The 18,452-nt window shown below is 49.8% G+C and overlaps 4 protein-coding genes and 1 pseudogene across 4 annotated transcripts; 3 read left to right on the forward strand and 2 right to left on the reverse strand.

The window, feature by feature from the left end:
• The first annotated feature begins 2,421 nt into the window (after positions 1-2,421).
• Positions 2,422-2,911, forward strand: LOC130150477 (histone H2A). Its single transcript, XM_056341473.1, has one exon. It carries the CDS (start codon positions 2,458-2,460, stop codon positions 2,845-2,847), a length of 390 nt encoding a protein of 129 aa, XP_056197448.1. The 5' UTR covers positions 2,422-2,457; the 3' UTR covers positions 2,848-2,911.
• Positions 2,912-4,808: 1,897 nt separating this feature from the next.
• Positions 4,809-5,571, forward strand: LOC130150460 (histone H1). Its single transcript, XM_056341455.1, has one exon. The coding sequence runs from the start codon at positions 4,851-4,853 to the stop codon at positions 5,505-5,507; it is 657 nt and encodes a 218-aa protein (XP_056197430.1). The 5' UTR covers positions 4,809-4,850; the 3' UTR covers positions 5,508-5,571.
• A 958-nt stretch (positions 5,572-6,529) lies between these two features.
• On the reverse strand, positions 6,530-11,996 carry LOC130150478 (histone H2B 1/2/3/4/6). Its single transcript, XM_056341474.1, has 3 exons — positions 11,863-11,996; positions 9,774-9,938; positions 6,530-7,722 (listed from the first exon to the last, which is right to left on the reverse strand). Exon 3 carries the CDS (start codon positions 7,337-7,339, stop codon positions 6,959-6,961), a length of 381 nt encoding a protein of 126 aa, XP_056197449.1. The 5' UTR covers positions 7,340-7,722; positions 9,774-9,938; positions 11,863-11,996; the 3' UTR covers positions 6,530-6,958.
• Positions 11,997-14,037: 2,041 nt separating this feature from the next.
• Positions 14,038-17,126, reverse strand: LOC130150488 (histone H3-like; annotated as a pseudogene).
• On the forward strand, positions 15,322-15,818 carry LOC130150469 (histone H3). Its single transcript, XM_056341463.1, has one exon. The coding sequence runs from the start codon at positions 15,358-15,360 to the stop codon at positions 15,766-15,768; it is 411 nt and encodes a 136-aa protein (XP_056197438.1). The 5' UTR covers positions 15,322-15,357; the 3' UTR covers positions 15,769-15,818.
• Positions 17,127-18,452: the final 1,326 nt, after the last annotated feature.

Below are 18,452 nucleotides of genomic sequence, written 5' to 3' on the forward strand. Positions count from 1 at the left end.
GGTGGGCCACGGCAGAAGCATAAAATCCAGCTTTGAGGACTGCTGACAACCTTCTCTCCCCCAGCATCAGAAATGATTGTAAAGCAATTTCATTACTAAATGACAATACTTTAATCAACTAGATATATTTTTCTCTTTATACAAGTGTATAATCTTTGACCTTTGATAATGACTCTGAGTGGAATCCTTAAAAAAGAACAGGTCAATGAAATTTGCTTTGGCTGAACATCCATTTAATTATCAAAGGTTTTGTTCTTATACATACTTCTACCAAGAAAAAAATAGGACAATGCTCCCTAGTGTCTACCATGTCTCAGTACCCCAACACCCATAAAAAAGGGATTGAATAAGAAAGTGTGTGGAATAGATATACATGTGTATATAGATTTAACATACTGTTAATTTAATTGGAGGAGGGAGAGTTGAATCAATGTTTAGTATTTAAATAGAAATTATTTTCTTAGGGGGGAGAAAAGAACACAATAGAAAGCTCGTGGCATATTCAAGAATAGTCTGTGTTTCAATATAGCCTGTAGAAACAATTATGTATTTAGTTTATGATGGCACGGGTCATGGACACAATCCTGTAATGCTATCTTCTCTACAGCTCCAGAACAGACGCTTTCAGCTCTGGATAACTGGTAACATAATCCCAGGCCAATTTCTTCTTGGTTTTTGTGTTGTCATATAGAGCTTTGGGATTCTTTGTAATACCACCTTCATCTTGTGGTCACATTTTTCATGTGTGGTCCTGAGTAGTGTTCACAGAAGAAAAAATTATCATGGGGAGGAAAAGGACTGGGAGGGGATGGAGCTGCAGTGATGTGATGTGACTTGCCCAGCGCATCATTGAAAATTAGTGACTGCATAAAGATGGAAATAGAAGACTCTTGAGGTTAGTGAATTTTGCACAATCCATTGAATGATACCACTAAGGAAAGATGCTTTCTAAATGTTACTGAACCTTCAGAACGGGGAGCTGGTCTTAGTTACCCAGAAACAAGCTGTGGCAGTACTTTGTGTGTGCTATAAAGTTCTTTTTGTTTTGCCTTGTTTATAATTTTCCTGCTGCAACTGGCATACACTGAACAGTTTTGATCGGAATTCCTGTTATTGTACCCTTCTGGAAAGAAGGCTGTGGTTCTCTCTTGATCTCAGAGTTGCAATGTTTAGATGAAATACTGTCTTTTGGCGTCGTTTTTTTGTTTTGTTTTGGTTTTGTTTTGTTTTGTTGGGGTTTTTTTTGGTAGGCTATCATGGATGGCCCGGTGGGAGTCATATCTTTGTCTTTCCCTGAACTATGACAATACTAGCATCATATCTGTATTATAGGGTCTGGGGTGCATTACAAAGAAGAACCCACATATTAGAGTGCAAAAACATTAAGGAACAAAAAATCACACAACTGGAATTTATGGAAATGAGCAGAATCCCATGCTGTGGGGAAAATGGAGGAAGAGCCTGCCATGCAACACTGAGGTAGCACAAGGATGTGGCTAAGTCCAGGGTGAACGTTCCTTCATGGCTGTAGACAAGGATAGGGTCTGTCCATACTCAAAATATATGGAAGAACGAGAAAAAGTTGCCAGGGAATAAAGAGAAACCATGGGTAATTAGTGCAATGGAGGAAAAAGGACCAGGGATCTCATACAAACATTCTGAATCTTGAAGAAGTCGCTTCAGCTTATTGCTGCAGTGAGATATTCTCCAGTTTGAGTAAAAGTGTGACAGCCTGACTTCTAATGTTCTGCAGAATAGCCTTGCAAGTAATACTGTATTAGTCTGATTACAGTAATATGAGTCATTTGTTTCCAGAATCAGAGAAAAATCCTGTTACATGTTCCTGCCTAGTTTCTAAACATTATCAGTAGTGCTGGGTTGCAAGTGGTCCTACCAAAAGGAATGTTTCTCTTTTGTAATGATAGTACTTTTTTACAAAGTAATCCTGTAGTAGCATTTCTGAGGTTCTAAATACAGAATTATTTCTAAAACAACAACGATGGCATCAGGAGAGGTTCCCCCCGTTCCTGGAAGGCCGCTGCAGGCGAGGACCCGTCTCCCTCTAAGATGGCCTTCTGGAGCGCGTCTTGGGGTCACGGCTGTCGGGCTGCGCAGCCGAACACAGCCAGGAGCAGAGCGGAGGCGGTGGGCGGTGGGGCTGGATCCCCGCCCAGGGGTGGGCGCTGGCCCCACCGCGCCGGGAGCGCCCAGCCCGTCCCCCTCCCCCTGCCGGCTGGCGGGCGGGGGCAGCTCGGCGGGGCGGGCCGGTCGCCCGCTCCCCCATTGGATGGATTTGGATCCGCAGCCCCATTGGTCGGAGCGAGAGAGAGCGTGCTACGACCAATCAGAAAGCAGGCCGGGGCGCGCGGGGACGCTATAAAAGGGGCCGGGCGCGGGGTCTAGTGACGCGTATTGCAACGTCGTTGGGGTGGTGGTTGAAGGAGATCGTCGAGAGCGATGTCCGGCCGCGGGAAGCAGGGCGGGAAGGCGCGGGCCAAGGCCAAGTCGCGCTCGTCGCGGGCCGGGCTGCAGTTCCCCGTGGGCCGCGTGCACCGGCTGCTGCGCAAGGGCAACTACGCGGAGCGGGTGGGCGCCGGCGCCCCGGTGTACCTGGCGGCCGTGCTGGAGTACCTGACGGCCGAGATCCTGGAGCTGGCGGGCAACGCGGCCCGCGACAACAAGAAGACGCGCATCATCCCCCGCCACCTGCAGCTCGCCATCCGCAACGACGAGGAGCTCAACAAGCTGCTGGGCAAGGTGACCATCGCGCAGGGCGGCGTGCTGCCCAACATCCAGGCCGTGCTGCTGCCCAAGAAGACCGACAGCCACAAGGCAAAGAGCAAATAAACTCCGAACTTGAGGAGCAGACCTACTTCAAAAGTAACCCAAAGGCTCTTTTTAGAGCCACCCACTTTGTCATAAAAGGAGCTGTAATTTTAGGAAAAAAGTCTTCAATCCTCATAACCAAAATCTCACAACAGGATGTGTCATATTTGCGTTCTAAAATGAGATTCAAGTTTAGAAACTCCAAAAGTTCTTGTTGCCAGATTTATGCCATGTGAAAGGAATTTGGTGTGGTAGGGTCCAGAGAGGCAGTTCAGTTCTATGGCAAGGAGCCCACAGGCCCAGCGGGCCTCTCCTTTTTCAGCTTAGCTCTATGTGAAGTTGGGGTAACTCACTGATGTGTCTTAAAACAGCCCTGCCCCCCTTCCCCCCCCAATATTTTGACCTGGAGACTTGCTACAAAAGACAGACATTTGGAATTATTAATTTTCTATGGGGTTTTCTCATTGCTTTGTCTGAGCTGCCTTGCCCTTTTTCTGCCTGAAATCTGAATGGGTTGAAAATAATTAGTGAACGCTGGACAGGCAATTTAAGGGGAAAAATGACTGTTGCCATTTTACATTCTACCTTCAACATAGTGCTGAACATTACCATAAAGATTTTGAAATAGAAACGTAAAATCAGTGGTCATAGGTTAAGAAACATAATTTAATTATTATACATTTGAAAACATAATTTTACTCGCATCATAACTGAACAAAATGTTAGTACCGCTGACAGTTACAGTAGCAAGAGGTAGCAAGCATTTTGCAGGCCTTTGGTAAAAAAAGGCTTATAAGAAATAATAAAAATATCAGAGAATACTTGTTTTAATTCTCTGTTTCTGTAAAAAAGCAAGCATTTATTTCTTTAAGCATGGTCTTAGTAAAGTGCAGATGAGGACTTTCCCCTACTTGCCAGCAGCCAGTTGTTTTAGTATAGCAGATACATCAGTTGGATATACTATTTTTAGTATTACTTCCAGTGCCTAAATCCCGCCACTGGACATTAAAGAAACTGAATATTTCACAATCTGCTGTGAAAGGGGAGCCGTAACTGGTAACTTGAGCAAGTTTGATTGTGTAGAAGTATGGAAAAAGCAGCAGCAGCAGTGTCTCCTTAGATAATGATGACTCAGATTTTTACCAATCAGGCTGTATCAAAGTAAAAACACTGCTGAATTATGAAATGATGGGGCACTGATTATAATTCTTAACAAAACCTGGCCGTGTTCAGTTCTTACGTCTCCTAATTTATTAAGAAAATTAATATTTCTGCAGCAGAGCACTGGGGAACCATGTCTGCATTGTGCTCACTGAGCAACACAGTACAAGCTGCTATGCTGTAAAAAGTCATCTCCTTCTGGGACAAAAACAGCCCTTCATAAAACTTTAATCTGCTTCTTGCTTAGTTGCATAATGCACTAATTTAATTTATTTTAATTATTTTGAAAGGGGTAAAGGATTTTGGACAAAGAAGCTAATTTCTAATCCATATTCAGTGCTCAGGATGAGCCTGTGTTACTTCCTCCTCTTTGAAATCAATTTGCGATAAAAATATCGGTTCAAATTCCTGATTTTCAGTTCAGATTAAGAGAAGACCCTTTAAAGAATAATAATTAATTACTCTGGATATTTAGTTGCCCACATCGCGGATTTTATTTAGAAGGAAAAACAAAAGTTTCTGTCTCCGGAGGTCTGTCCAGGTCCAGGACTCGGGGTTTATCGCCTCTTTTTTAACTCACCCTTTGCCTCTTCGAGGGGAAACTTTGCAGAGGGGAACAACAGTCTTTCTTTTCCACGCCGCTGCGAACTGGGGGGGGGTTGGTGGCAGAAATTCTGATAAAAACAGGCTTTTTTGACTCCTAAGAAACACAAAATGAGCGGGGAGAAGGGACCTTTCTGCCGTGCAGCGGGGCGGGCTCTGCAACGCACCAATCACCGCGCGGCTCCTCTCTATAAATATGAGGCCGCTGACTTGCTCCAGGCCCAGTGGTTTCCCCTGATTCGTGGACGACAGCTGCCACTATGTCGGAGACCGCGCCTGTTGCCGCTCCCGCTGTCTCTGCTCCCGGGGCGAAAGCCGCCGCCAAGAAGCCGAAGAAGGCGGCGGGCGGCTCCAAGGCCCGCAAGCCCGCGGGCCCCAGCGTCACCGAGCTGATCACCAAGGCCGTGTCCGCCTCCAAGGAGCGCAAGGGGCTCTCCCTCGCCGCGCTCAAGAAGGCGCTGGCCGCCGGCGGCTACGATGTGGAGAAGAACAACAGCCGCATCAAGCTGGGGCTCAAGAGCCTCGTCAACAAGGGCACCCTGGTGCAGACCAAGGGCACCGGCGCCTCCGGGTCTTTTAAGCTGAATAAGAAACCGGGTGAGACAAAAGAAAAGGCAACCAAGAAAAAGCCGGCAGCTAAGCCCAAGAAGCCGGCTGCCAAGAAGCCCGCCAGCGCCGCTAAGAAGCCCAAGAAGGCGGCAGCAGTGAAGAAAAGCCCCAAGAAAGCCAAGAAGCCGGCGGCCACCGCGACCAAGAAAGCAGCCAAGAGCCCCAAGAAAGCGGCCAAGGCAGGCCGTCCCAAGAAAGCGGCGAAGAGCCCGGCCAAAGCGAAGGCGGTGAAGCCCAAAGCAGCCAAGCCTAAAGCAGCTAAGCCCAAAGCAGCCAAGGCGAAGAAGGTGGCGCCCAAGAAGAAGTAAGACGACTCAGAATAGAGAGTCTACTCATTTAAATAAACCCAAAGGCTCTTTTAAGAGCCACCCACTTATTCTTAAAAAGAGCTGGAACACTATGGTAATCCTAGCAGCTAAACCAAATCTTAGGAAGTTTTAGTAGTAATTGATGCCGTAGTAGGGTAGTTACCATCTTCGAAACGTGCGGTACAGCCTTCATGGGAGAGCCGGGCTTCCTTAAAGAGGAAGTGTCTTCTACGTGCAGTCCGGCAGCTCCGCGGCAGCGGCGGCACTTGCCCCGCCCCCTCTTAATTGACCGGCACAGCCGAGAGCAGCGACGGGCAGCCCCGCGCGCCAGCGAGCACCCCTTGGTTGCGGGGCCCGGGGGAGTTTAAAAGTCCCGCGCTGGGCCCGGATTGGCCCCTTCCACCCTCCAGCCCCGCCCTCCCCTCGCGGCACCGCCTCGTGGGGCGGTGACCGGTGACACCCCGCTCCCCCTCACACTGAGGCTGTTCCCGGGGCCGTCCCCCGCGCGGGTTACGTAGGGCGCCGCATCGGCTCTCCTTCCCCCCTCGGATGGGCTCCGGGGCCGGGCGCGGTGTGGGGCGGGGATGGGGACACGCGTGCGCCGTGCCCTGCTGCTGCCTTGGCCCCGCAGCGAAAGGCTGCCCTGTGCGGCAGCCTAGCCTCTGCGGCGGAAATTGGCTTTCGCACGAACTTGCGGCCCCATGCCCCATACTCAGACCCTGGGTACCTTGCACATCACCAACCGCCCCCAGCTTCACTTCCATAACTTTAGTGTTGTTTTTTTTTTAAAGTACCAACTCCTGCGCAACTTCGGGAATTGGCGTTTTAAACCGCAAAATGTTCGCAAAGAAAAATCTTTGCCCGTTGCCTCGAGTACACACAACTACAGTGAAGAAAAAAAATAAAAAAATAGGGGCGGGTGCAGTGGAATGTTCAGAAAACAAAGAAACCGAACTGCAAACACCTGAAAAACTTGCTTCAGAAACTGCTTTCGAAATATTTAGTCACTGAGGAGGCCAAAATAAAAATTATTTTTTATTTAACAGGTACAGCGCACAGAATTCTTAATAGCAGCTAGCATTTTGTACTGGACTTACCAAGAGGAATTAAACCCCTTAGAAAATGAAATGTTACCTACCTTCCCCCCAAGGACTCTGAACTCTTGAAAGCAGAATTAGCAAAACACTAGGACAGATTCAAGACCAGAAATCCTAAGCTTGAAACAAGTACAACTCTAAGGTGAGCACAAACTGTTAAATAAGAGCCCTCCACCCTTAAAATTAAGTAGTCGCGTTTCAGCCACTTGAAAGTACTTAATTTTCAAATTATGTGCAAACAGGCTGTTTACATACCTCCTACCTCCCAAGAAAAGTAGTATTCAGCCCTTCTATCTGAAAAAATTGGTGGCTCTTAAAAGAGCCTTTGGGTTTGAAGTGACGGTCCGAGACACTCTACTTGGAGCTGGTGTACTTGGTGACAGCCTTGGTGCCCTCGGAGACGGCGTGCTTGGCCAGCTCACCGGGCAGCAGCAGCCGCACGGCCGTCTGGATCTCCCGCGAGGTGATGGTGGAGCGCTTGTTGTAGTGCGCCAGGCGCGAGGCCTCGCCGGCGATGCGCTCGAAGATGTCGTTGACAAAGGAGTTCATGATGCCCATGGCCTTGGACGAGATGCCCGTGTCGGGGTGCACCTGCTTCAGCACCTTGTACACGTAGATCGAGTAGCTCTCCTTGCGGCTCTTCTTGCGCTTCTTGTCGCCCTTCTTCTGCGTCTTGGTCACCGCCTTCTTGGAGCCCTTCTTGGGCGCGGGGGCGGATTTAGCCGGCTCGGGCATAGCTGAAGCTGCGCGCTGGCTCTGTAGCACCGAAATGTCCGATAATGCGATTACTCCTATATTTATAGGAACCTTATGCAAATATCTAGCCTCAGCGATCAGCGCTTCTATTGGATAATGGACTCAGTGACGTCTACAATCGTACGAACAGCTTTGTAATTGGTCACTTTTACATCCCACGCTATTATTGGTTAATAATTCGAACGCTGTCAGCCAATCACATTGATCTCTTTCAATCCCTCAGTTCGGTGGCCAAGCTCGTTCTTGCTGTCGGGCCTCGCCCTGCCCCCGGGGTCACCTCGGAGCATCTGAGCTCCCGGGTCTCCTGAAGCTGCCTGCTCCGGTGGATTTTTACGTACAAAATGTAGTTATCAGCAATTACTCTAGAAAAGAAAAAACAAAACAAAACCCAAACCTAGAGAAAATTGTAAAGGGTTTTGCTACTCTTTTTTTCCTTCCAAGAAATATACCTGCATACCTTATGTAATAGCCTGCATTTGTAACAGCCACAAGTTAAATATAAAGGCGAAAAAATATAACCAGAATACATATAGAGGATCTGGAATACGAAGCATTATTAATATTGTTTGAATAATTTCTCTGTCCCACAGACCGTGGCTTGTTTTTCAGGACTTTAAATGAGATGGAAGTTCTGATTTAATTTGTATCTTCAAAGAACGTAGACTTCTTTTGAGATGAAATAAATGTTGGATGAATGTGTTTAAGGCAAACCCAAGATAATCCTAGTGGATTTTAAATTGCATTTTGAATTTATGATCAATCAGAAGTTGAAGCTATTTTCATATTAATTTGACTTGTGCAAGAAGAAAATACAATCTGTAATCAACTGAAACAATTTAACACCATTAAGAGTTCTGATGTACTGGCATTTTTTTTTTTTATTAAAATGCTGTATGGTGACATTAGAAGATACAATTATAGACTCATTCATCAACAAATTAGAGCACTAAAATACACTTTTAAAGGGTTCAACTTCATTTGTGGTTGAATGAAGCTAGGATTGGGTAAGTTGGTATCAAATACCCAGTGCTATAATGATGCTATTTCCTTTTGGAACGTGTTGTGGTTTAACTAGGTACCACACAGCTGCTTGCTCACTGCAGAAGGATAGGGAGAAGAATTGGGAAGGACTGTAAAACTCAAGCATTGCAATAAGAACAATTTAATAATTGAAATAAACCAAACCAAAACAAAACAGCATAATAATTAAAAAAATCTAATGAGAAGGAGGGAGAAGGGGAGAGGAACAAAATCCAAAAGTAAGGAAGAAAAAAAAAAGAAGTGATGTACAACACACTGCTGAGCAATGTGCAGCCAGTAGCGATTCACCGACCCCGGCTTATATATTGAGCATGACATTCTATGGTATTGGACTAGCCCTTTGGCTAGTTTGAGTCAGCTGTCCTGGCTGTGTCCCCTCCCAATTTCTTGTGCCCTGTCCAACCTTCTTGGCAAGGCCTGAGAAACTACAAAGTCCTTAACTTAGTATAAACATTACCTAGCAACGTCTAAAACCATCTGTTACCCACATTGTTCTCACACCATATCCAAAACACAGCACTGCACCAGCTACTAAGAAGAAAATTAACTCTGTCCCAGCTGAAACCAGGAGAGAACCCTTAAGGGCCATTCAAAGTCTAGACTTTTTTGGTATCAGAGGAGACAGACAGTATGGGGCCTATACAAGAAACCTACCTGGCACAGGTAAATGTAGTTTAAGGTAGGTAACACTGCTAAAACCAAACCAAAACTAATTGTTAGAAAGAGATTCTGGATACCAGCACAAGCAATAAAAAGACCTATCACCTCACCAGGCTGATTATACTTCTGCTTTTTCTTTTTTTTCCCTTTTCTTGTCGTGTCACACACACACCCCACCCCCCTTTACCCTGCTGGGCAGAATTCTGGATTCACAAAGATTTCCAGCCTACATACAAATTAGTGCTGTCTCAACAAAGGGAACCAGGCAAGGAAAGGGTGGGACCTTTCTCTTTCCTAGCCAGTAAAGCTAGCTTGCAAATGCTTCTCTTGTGCTCAACAACTCTACTGGAGAGACAAAGGCAGCCACCTGTGCTGAGCAACTTCATCATGCTGCCTCTGTGATGCTGTGGATCTCTGGTTTAACGTCTGTTGCCCCACCACCACCCTTGCTCCTCCTCATCAGGAACAGCAATGGGATAGATGCTCATCCATCTCCTATTTGCTCTGCTTCCCCCACAGCTGTCTTCAGCAGCTCAATCTAGCTTGGAGAAAATCTGGTAAGACAGAAGGGAGCTCTTTCTGCCTTTTCAAGAGAAGAAAAGTAGTTCTCTCTTTTTCAGTAAAGCGAGAAGAGAAGCCAATGTGGCCCATCTTTACACATTTAACTCTTTACACTGTGAACCTGATTACCTTTTTTTGTCATAAACATTACCTGGAAAAGCAGTTCACTGAGAACACCTCTGCCTGGTAACAGGACTTCTGATGAACACCTGTGAAAGTCCATGATTTGACATGCCCCTTGGGGACAGTGTGGTGTAGGATCACCAGTTTTCTCTCCACAATAGCAGACAAAGGCTGTTGCTCTTGTTACACTGCTCTGAAAGACAAAATTTAGAATAACAAAGGGCAATATCAGCAATGTAAAGTACATAGGTCCAGAAAGCAGAGGCATTAAAAATGCAGCACCTCTCCTCCCAAAAAAACCAAAACCACTTGTGCAAACACCCTCCTCCCCATGTTAATCCTTTTAAATCTGTTGATCATTTCCAACAAAAATGGCAGTTGATCCAAGTCTCACAGATTCTCAGTTCCAGTAAGTTTTCTAAAGATCAGCTACAGAGTAGAAAGAAATCCAGGTTAGAACTCCCAGTGAGGAAAAGTAGTTACTTGTGAACTGGACAACTACTGCTTTGTTTTAGCCTTCCAGCTAAAAAAATCTGTTAAACCAAAATATCTCAGTAATAACTAAATGCCAGTCATTCCCGGTATAGTGTGGTGGTGTGTGCTGCCTTCACAAAGAGATACAGCTGGACAGTACTGAAGGCAAAATAACTGGGGATGGGAGTAGGAAGAAGGTTAGAAGATATTTATAAAGGGAACTAGAGTTCTTGGAAAGGAATGATTGTGGAAACCTTATCAGCGATGGCAGAAGAGCTGAGTTTAGTGCACTGTTTAGACAGGATATATGTAAAAGAAATGTAGACATACATATTTCTCTCAGAAGTCTAAAAAAACATGTTCACTAAAGGAAACGGATGGGAACTTGTTAACATCCAGTCACCCATCATCCATTCCCCTTCAGTAACACTGGACTTTCTAGTGACTGACCAAAGGTTGGGAGCATCCATAAGAAATAATCCTTCAGAGTGAGGAAACCTAAGTCTGATAGGAGGGAACAAAAAAGGCTTCAAGAACAGCCCTAGAACAGTTCAAGGATGTCAGTGTTGGAAGGAGTCACCAGCATACTGCATATTACCAAACAGTATGAACAAACAGGAGTAACTGCTCCAGCTTGAAATTTTTAGGAGGCAATGAGAACACATAAAGGCAAAGCTGCTGTCAGTGTTTTGCTACTACATCTCCTGGGTGAGCTCTGCACAGATTTTTCTGGAAAATGCTCCTTCTTATTCTGAAATCTTGAGTCAGAAAGACAATTCTTTTACATCTGTACTTGTTGCCTAAATGGGCTTCAAGAATAAAAATGGATTTTTTGAGTAGTATCTTAACTTTAATTATCCCACGTTCTGAAGCCTCTTCAGCCAGAAACGCTAGAGAACCAGTTGTCTGAAGAAGTCAGAAACCTGTGTATTATCTTGGGCTTACAGAGTACACCATGCCAATGCCAAAAGCTTAGAAAAAAACCAACAAAAAAACATTTAACAAAGCAAACAAGCAGAGACAAAGAAGTAGATTTTAAGCATAGTAGGATAACTGCTGGAGATTCAGATTGGTGTCTGAACGCTACTTTGTTTTAGTCTGATGTGTTCCACACAGAGGAATACAGAGAAAAGAACCAAGGAGAAGTCCAAGAAAAAGTTATAGAACAACTAGAGCATCAACAGAAGACACTGTGTACATAGCCTTAGGAATTATTACAAATATATTGATGATGAGGCAGAACTGTCTAGTCGTTGTGGTTATTCTGGAAAATTTCTAAAGCACATGATGTGCCTTAGAATCACATTTGAGAAGTCAAGTTTTATGGTTATGGGTAGTTACTGTAGACCTTTTAGTTGCTGAGGTTGCAATATTAAACATAATTATGTTATATGCTGCATATCTTGCTGTCTATACCTGCAAGTTTTCTAGGTTGTTAATTGTTGAATGGTGCTATAATCAGAAGGCCTTATTATTACTTAGAGTAACAGTCAATATGTGGGTCACATTTCTACAGGATAAAATAACTACTGGAAAAGCCACAAGGTAAAAGGAAAGGATAAAGGAGAGACAGGAAGTTGCCATGCATTTCCCAAAACATTTGGACACTTGAGATGACTAAAAATGATTAAAATGATACCTACCATTTGTTAAAATTATGTGCCCCTGCTTATGAATGCAGCTGTAGAACTACAGTTAAAAATATCATATGTTCAAAAAGTAAAACTACATGAAGAAAAACAGCAAAAGGAATACTTTGAGATATTACGTATCAATGAAGATTAAGTCAAAGAAAATTAACAAACACATGACATATCTTTGAAGGCAGAAGAAACAATCTACTTTTTGTCACGGGCACATTAAAGACACGAAAATCAGTTCCTGTCTCGGCACCTCAGTCCCATAAACACAAAAAAGTCATGTGATCGTTGTTTTAGACACGAGAAACAAAGCCAGAGTATGTCGTACCCACAAAAGAAAAAAAAAAAGCTGATTAATTAATTAATTAATTTGGCTGTTGGTATAAAAGGGTGGATTTACGCAAACACCGCGACAACCACAACGGCCGGGTCCCCACCTACCCGGCCGGGCCCTTTGTTGGAGCGCAGCGAAATGGCGGCGGCTCCGCGCGGGCGGGAAGCGGCGCTCCCGGCCCCGCCGCCCCCATTGGCTGGATTTTGCTGCAGACCCGCGGCCGGCGGGGCCCGGCTCCCCCGCCGACACCGAGCGCCGCAGCAACGGGACCGGGCAGCCGAGCGCAGGAGAGCGTTCCCCCGCCCGAAGATTCGCTCCCGCAGCGCCCAGGCCGAGCCGGCGGCGGGGTCGGCTGTTTCCCGGGGCCGGGGCCGGCACCTTGCCGCCCGCCCCGCCCCCTGCCGGGGGCGATGGCGCGAACGTCCCCGCCCGCAGGGGGAAGAACGCGGAGGAGAGCCCGCCCTTGCCCTGCCTCGTCGCAGTTCTCAACCAGGTCGGACTACGGGCTATATAAGAGCGGCGCTGGCGGGTGTTGCCACCGCGCGTTGTTCACGTCGGGTAGACGCTGATCATGTCTGGCAGAGGCAAGGGCGGGAAGGGGCTCGGCAAAGGGGGCGCCAAGCGCCACCGCAAGGTGCTGCGCGACAACATCCAGGGCATCACCAAGCCGGCCATCCGGCGCCTGGCGCGGCGCGGCGGCGTGAAGCGCATCTCGGGGCTCATCTACGAGGAGACGCGCGGCGTGCTGAAGGTCTTCCTGGAGAACGTGATCCGCGACGCCGTCACCTACACCGAGCACGCCAAGCGCAAGACGGTCACGGCCATGGACGTGGTGTACGCTCTCAAGCGCCAGGGGCGCACCCTCTACGGCTTCGGCGGATAAACCTGGGGCTTGGCATAGGTTACGCTTTTAGAACACAAAGGCTCTTTTCAGAGCCACCCATGTCATCAGGAGAAGAGCCTTAATCGCTGTTGAAGATCTGTCGTGGTTTTACGGTCACGATAAAGTTGGGGGGGGGGGGGGGGAGGGTTGTCGGGTGTATGCCGAGCTTCTGCTGTTACTGCCCGTACCGGGCCGTACGGCCCGATGTCTAGGGGTCCGGCTTACAGCCCCGAATGCTTAACGGGCAAATTTGCAATCGGTGACTGGCTATATCCCCATTGCCCTGTCCGATGACAATAGGGGGGAGCAGGCGGAGCTAGTGCGTGACTTGAGGCTCTCTGGGCTCCACAGAAAAGCACGTTCGGCTCGTAAAGATGACTGCGTCCTCGGCGCTCCGCTCGCGCTCCTTCGGACAGGGTACATAGAAGGGACAGGCAGGCAGGAAAAATCGGACGCCGGCGGCAAGCGCCACTGCGGCAGCCGCTCCCCGCTACCAGCTTCACCGCGACAGCCTGAAACGGGAAGCTCGTGAAATGGCGGCGGCGCGCGCTCTGCCATTCGGGGGCGGGACAGAGCGGGAAGGCGGGGGGGGAGGGGAAGAGACCGTTAAGAGCGGCCGTAGCGCCCCGGGGGCTGCAGGGGAAAGAAGCCGCGAGCCCCGTGCGGAAACGCCTTCCCTTAGTGCTCTCCTATTGCGGAAAGGCTGTTGGTCCCCTGGATACCAGTACCGACACGCACCCCCCCACGACCCTCCTTCCCCCAGCTTTAAACGGGGCACCTCAGAACTGCCAAATTACTGGTCTGGGCGGGGGGGGGGGGAAGGGTCCCACGCTACCGGCAGTCCGAACCTTCCCATCATCCCAGAAGCAGCGCTGCCTCAAGCACGGGAAAGCGCACTCGGCAGCGGCTGCATATGCCTGCTCCCACAACCCCAGAGATACAGCTCTCTCCAGTGGCCGTGTGGCGGCTCTTAAAAGAGCCTTTCGGTTTGGTGATGGCAAGGCAGGAGCCTCAGGCCCGCTCGCCGCGGATGCGGCGTGCCAGCTGGATGTCCTTGGGCATGATGGTGACGCGCTTGGCGTGGATGGCGCACAGGTTGGTGTCCTCGAAGAGCCCCACCAGGTAGGCCTCGCTCGCCTCCTGCAGCGCCATCACGGCCGAGCTCTGGAAGCGCAGGTCGGTCTTGAAGTCCTGCGCGATCTCGCGCACCAGCCGCTGGAAGGGCAGCTTGCGGATCAGCAGCTCCGTCGACTTCTGGTAGCGCCGGATCTCGCGCAGCGCCACCGTGCCGGGCCGGTAGCGGTGCGGCTTCTTCACGCCGCCCGTGGCCGGCGCGCTCTTGCGGGCCGCCTTGGTGGCCAGCTGCTTGCGGGGCGCCTTCCCGCCCGTCGACTTACGCGCCGTCTGCTTCGTGCGCGCCATTGCAGATCATAAACCCACTGTCTCGCGGTGAACCCCGATCGCATTTCAGACTCCTATTTATAGCGGTCGGGCCCCGCCTTCCCAGTTGTGATTGGTCAAAACCGGGAAGAATTTAATTGCGTCACCTCGGAGGCAGCTGAAGGCGCCCAAAGTCCGAGCCCTCACCTAAGGGGTGCAGTCGCTCTTTTATTTTTTTTCATATAAAATTTGAAGTTTTATCTATTATTTACTAACCCTGTTTTTTTCTCTCAATTGTTTAAAACTCTCAATCGTGCTTGTAAACTCTATGATACAAGTATACGATGTAATACTGTACACTATTTTAGCTGCTAAAAACCCACACTAATATGGGAGTTCTACTTTTGGATTGCAATTAAAGCTCTCCATTACTCCTGAAATACCTCCCTAAATGATTTAGTACGGCAAAATAAAAGCGAGCGGCTTTTTGCATAATTAGGTTTTATATAAGGAAACCTGTAAGAAAAAGATGAACTTTCAGATAAACCTAGAAAATGTGTTTAGGTTTCATATTTAACCATTTTCAGTAGTAGGCTACTTTTACGATTACATTAGTATAATTGATTTGATGAAGGGAGCAATACATTAAGGGTAATCGTTAAAAAGGGGGAAAGTAGTTTCCGAAGAAAAGGAACATGAAAAGATTATGCCTGTGATTGAAACAGCAGGGTTTAGCATACAAAGGGTTAACGCGGGATTTTCAAATTAGCCCAATGAAATGGCGCTTCCTCTCAGCCAATGAACCAGCAGAGATCGCGTATATAAACGAGTCAGCGCAGAGCGCCCGGAAGAGTTTTACATTGCTACTTCTAGTAGTACTGTAAGGAAGAAGACTTTAGAGATGGCGCGCACGAAGCAGACGGCGCGTAAGTCGACGGGCGGGAAGGCGCCCCGCAAGCAGCTGGCCACCAAGGCGGCCCGCAAGAGCGCGCCGGCCACGGGCGGCGTGAAGAAGCCGCACCGCTACCGGCCCGGCACGGTGGCGCTGCGCGAGATCCGGCGCTACCAGAAGTCGACGGAGCTGCTGATCCGCAAGCTGCCCTTCCAGCGGCTGGTGCGCGAGATCGCGCAGGACTTCAAGACCGACCTGCGCTTCCAGAGCTCGGCCGTGATGGCGCTGCAGGAGGCGAGCGAGGCCTACCTGGTGGGGCTCTTCGAGGACACCAACCTGTGCGCCATCCACGCCAAGCGCGTCACCATCATGCCCAAGGACATCCAGCTGGCACGCCGCATCCGCGGCGAGCGGGCCTGAGGCTCCTGCCTTGCCATCACCAAACCGAAAGGCTCTTTTAAGAGCCGCCACACGGCCACTGGAGAGAGCTGTATCTCTGGGGTTGTGGGAGCAGGCATATGCAGCCGCTGCCGAGTGCGCTTTCCCGTGCTTGAGGCAGCGCTGCTTCTGGGATGATGGGAAGGTTCGGACTGCCGGTAGCGTGGGACCCTTCCCCCCCCCCCCGCCCAGACCAGTAATTTGGCAGTTCTGAGGTGCCCCGTTTAAAGCTGGGGGAAGGAGGGTCGTGGGGGGGTGCGTGTCGGTACTGGTATCCAGGGGACCAACAGCCTTTCCGCAATAGGAGAGCACTAAGGGAAGGCGTTTCCGCACGGGGCTCGCGGCTTCTTTCCCCTGCAGCCCCCGGGGCGCTACGGCCGCTCTTAACGGTCTCTTCCCCTCCCCCCCCCGCCTTCCCGCTCTGTCCCGCCCCCGAATGGCAGAGCGCGCGCCGCCGCCATTTCACGAGCTTCCCGTTTCAGGCTGTCGCGGTGAAGCTGGTAGCGGGGAGCGGCTGCCGCAGTGGCGCTTGCCGCCGGCGTCCGATTTTTCCTGCCTGCCTGTCCCTTCTATGTACCCTGTCCGAAGGAGCGCGAGCGGAGCGCCGAGGACGCAGTCATCTTTACGAGCCGAACGTGCTTTTCTGTGGAGCCCAGAGAGCCTCAAGTCACGCACTAGCTCCGCCTGCTCCCCCCTATTGTTATCGGACAGGGCAATGGGGATATAGCCAGTCACCGATTGCAAATTTGCCCGTTCAGCATTCGGGGCTGTAAGCCGGACCCCTAGACATCGGGCCGTACGGCCCGGTACGGGCAGTAACAGCAGAAGCTCGGCATACACCCGACAACCCTCCCCCCCCCCCCCCCCCCCAACTTTATCGTGACCGTAAAACCACGACAGATCTTCAACAGCGATTAAGGCTCTTCTCCTGATGACATGGGTGGCTCTGAAAAGAGCCTTTGTGTTCTAAAAGCGTAACCTATGCCAAGCCCCAGGTTTATCCGCCGAAGCCGTAGAGGGTGCGCCCCTGGCGCTTGAGAGCGTACACCACGTCCATGGCCGTGACCGTCTTGCGCTTGGCGTGCTCGGTGTAGGTGACGGCGTCGCGGATCACGTTCTCCAGGAAGACCTTCAGCACGCCGCGCGTCTCCTCGTAGATGAGCCCCGAGATACGCTTCACGCCGCCGCGCCGCGCCAGGCGCCGGATGGCCGGCTTGGTGATGCCCTGGATGTTGTCGCGCAGCACCTTGCGGTGGCGCTTGGCGCCCCCTTTGCCGAGCCCCTTCCCGCCCTTGCCTCTGCCAGACATGATCAGCGTCTACCCGACGTGAACAACGCGCGGTGGCAACACCCGCCAGCGCCGCTCTTATATAGCCCGTAGTCCGACCTGGTTGAGAACTGCGACGAGGCAGGGCAAGGGCGGGCTCTCCTCCGCGTTCTTCCCCCTGCGGGCGGGGACGTTCGCGCCATCGCCCCCGGCAGGGGGCGGGGCGGGCGGCAAGGTGCCGGCCCCGGCCCCGGGAAACAGCCGACCCCGCCGCCGGCTCGGCCTGGGCGCTGCGGGAGCGAATCTTCGGGCGGGGGAACGCTCTCCTGCGCTCGGCTGCCCGGTCCCGTTGCTGCGGCGCTCGGTGTCGGCGGGGGAGCCGGGCCCCGCCGGCCGCGGGTCTGCAGCAAAATCCAGCCAATGGGGGCGGCGGGGCCGGGAGCGCCGCTTCCCGCCCGCGCGGAGCCGCCGCCATTTCGCTGCGCTCCAACAAAGGGCCCGGCCGGGTAGGTGGGGGACCTGGACGTCGCGGTTGTAGCGGTGTGGTGAATCGATGTTGTCGATTTGGGGATGATCACTGTGCGCAACGTTGCCCGCGGAATACTTTTGGCAATACCTTTGGGGTCTGTAACGGTTCCGGTGTTCCGGGATAGCAGCATTTTTTCAGGAGAAGATATAGGGGCGCCGTTCGCGCCACGAGTGCACTGCGCGGGAGCTGCTGCAGTGACTCCTGGAGGCACGACCGGTATAGAAAGCCCTTAAACTTTGGGTGCCCGTACACGCAGTTTTACTTTTCCTGACTTTGTATTTAATTTTTTCCCCGAATATGTATTTAACGTATTTTTATTTTGCTTTTGAAGCATCATCTTATAAATGCTTTCCCAGATATTTATTATTTACCATCTTTTTGTTTTTTTGTTGTCGTTTTGTCCCTGGGTAACTTTCATGTAATACACAGGTTTTAGAATTTGTTTGATTGCAAAGGTATTTGTCTTTTTGTTTGATCCTCCCCATCTTTTCCTTGTTTCCTGATAGGTCCCCATTACTAGATGCTTCCTGATCATAAAATTTTTTTGCTTGGTTATTTCACAGCCCTCTCCATTTGAGCTGTAACTTTGCTGCCCCCCCCCCCCCCCCCCCTTTGTTCTTTTATTCCAAGAAAAAGGGATGAATTTTTCTCCGTGTTTGGGGCTTCTAGGGTTTGGGTTTTTTGATATTTTTTTTTTTCTATCTCTCTGTAGCCTTCTAGTATGTATGTTGTTAAATTCAGGTTTTTTGGCCACCATTTTAATAAGCCTGTTTCCATGTGTAGATAGCCAGCTTTGTTGTGTTTATCAGCCTTTATGAATATGACCCAGCAGTTCAACAGAAATAGCAAAGATGTATTTATCTTTGCAAA

Source organism: Falco biarmicus, chromosome 5, assembly GCF_023638135.1.
Source record: "Falco biarmicus isolate bFalBia1 chromosome 5, bFalBia1.pri, whole genome shotgun sequence".
Taxonomy (NCBI): Eukaryota; Metazoa; Chordata; class Aves; order Falconiformes; family Falconidae; genus Falco; species Falco biarmicus.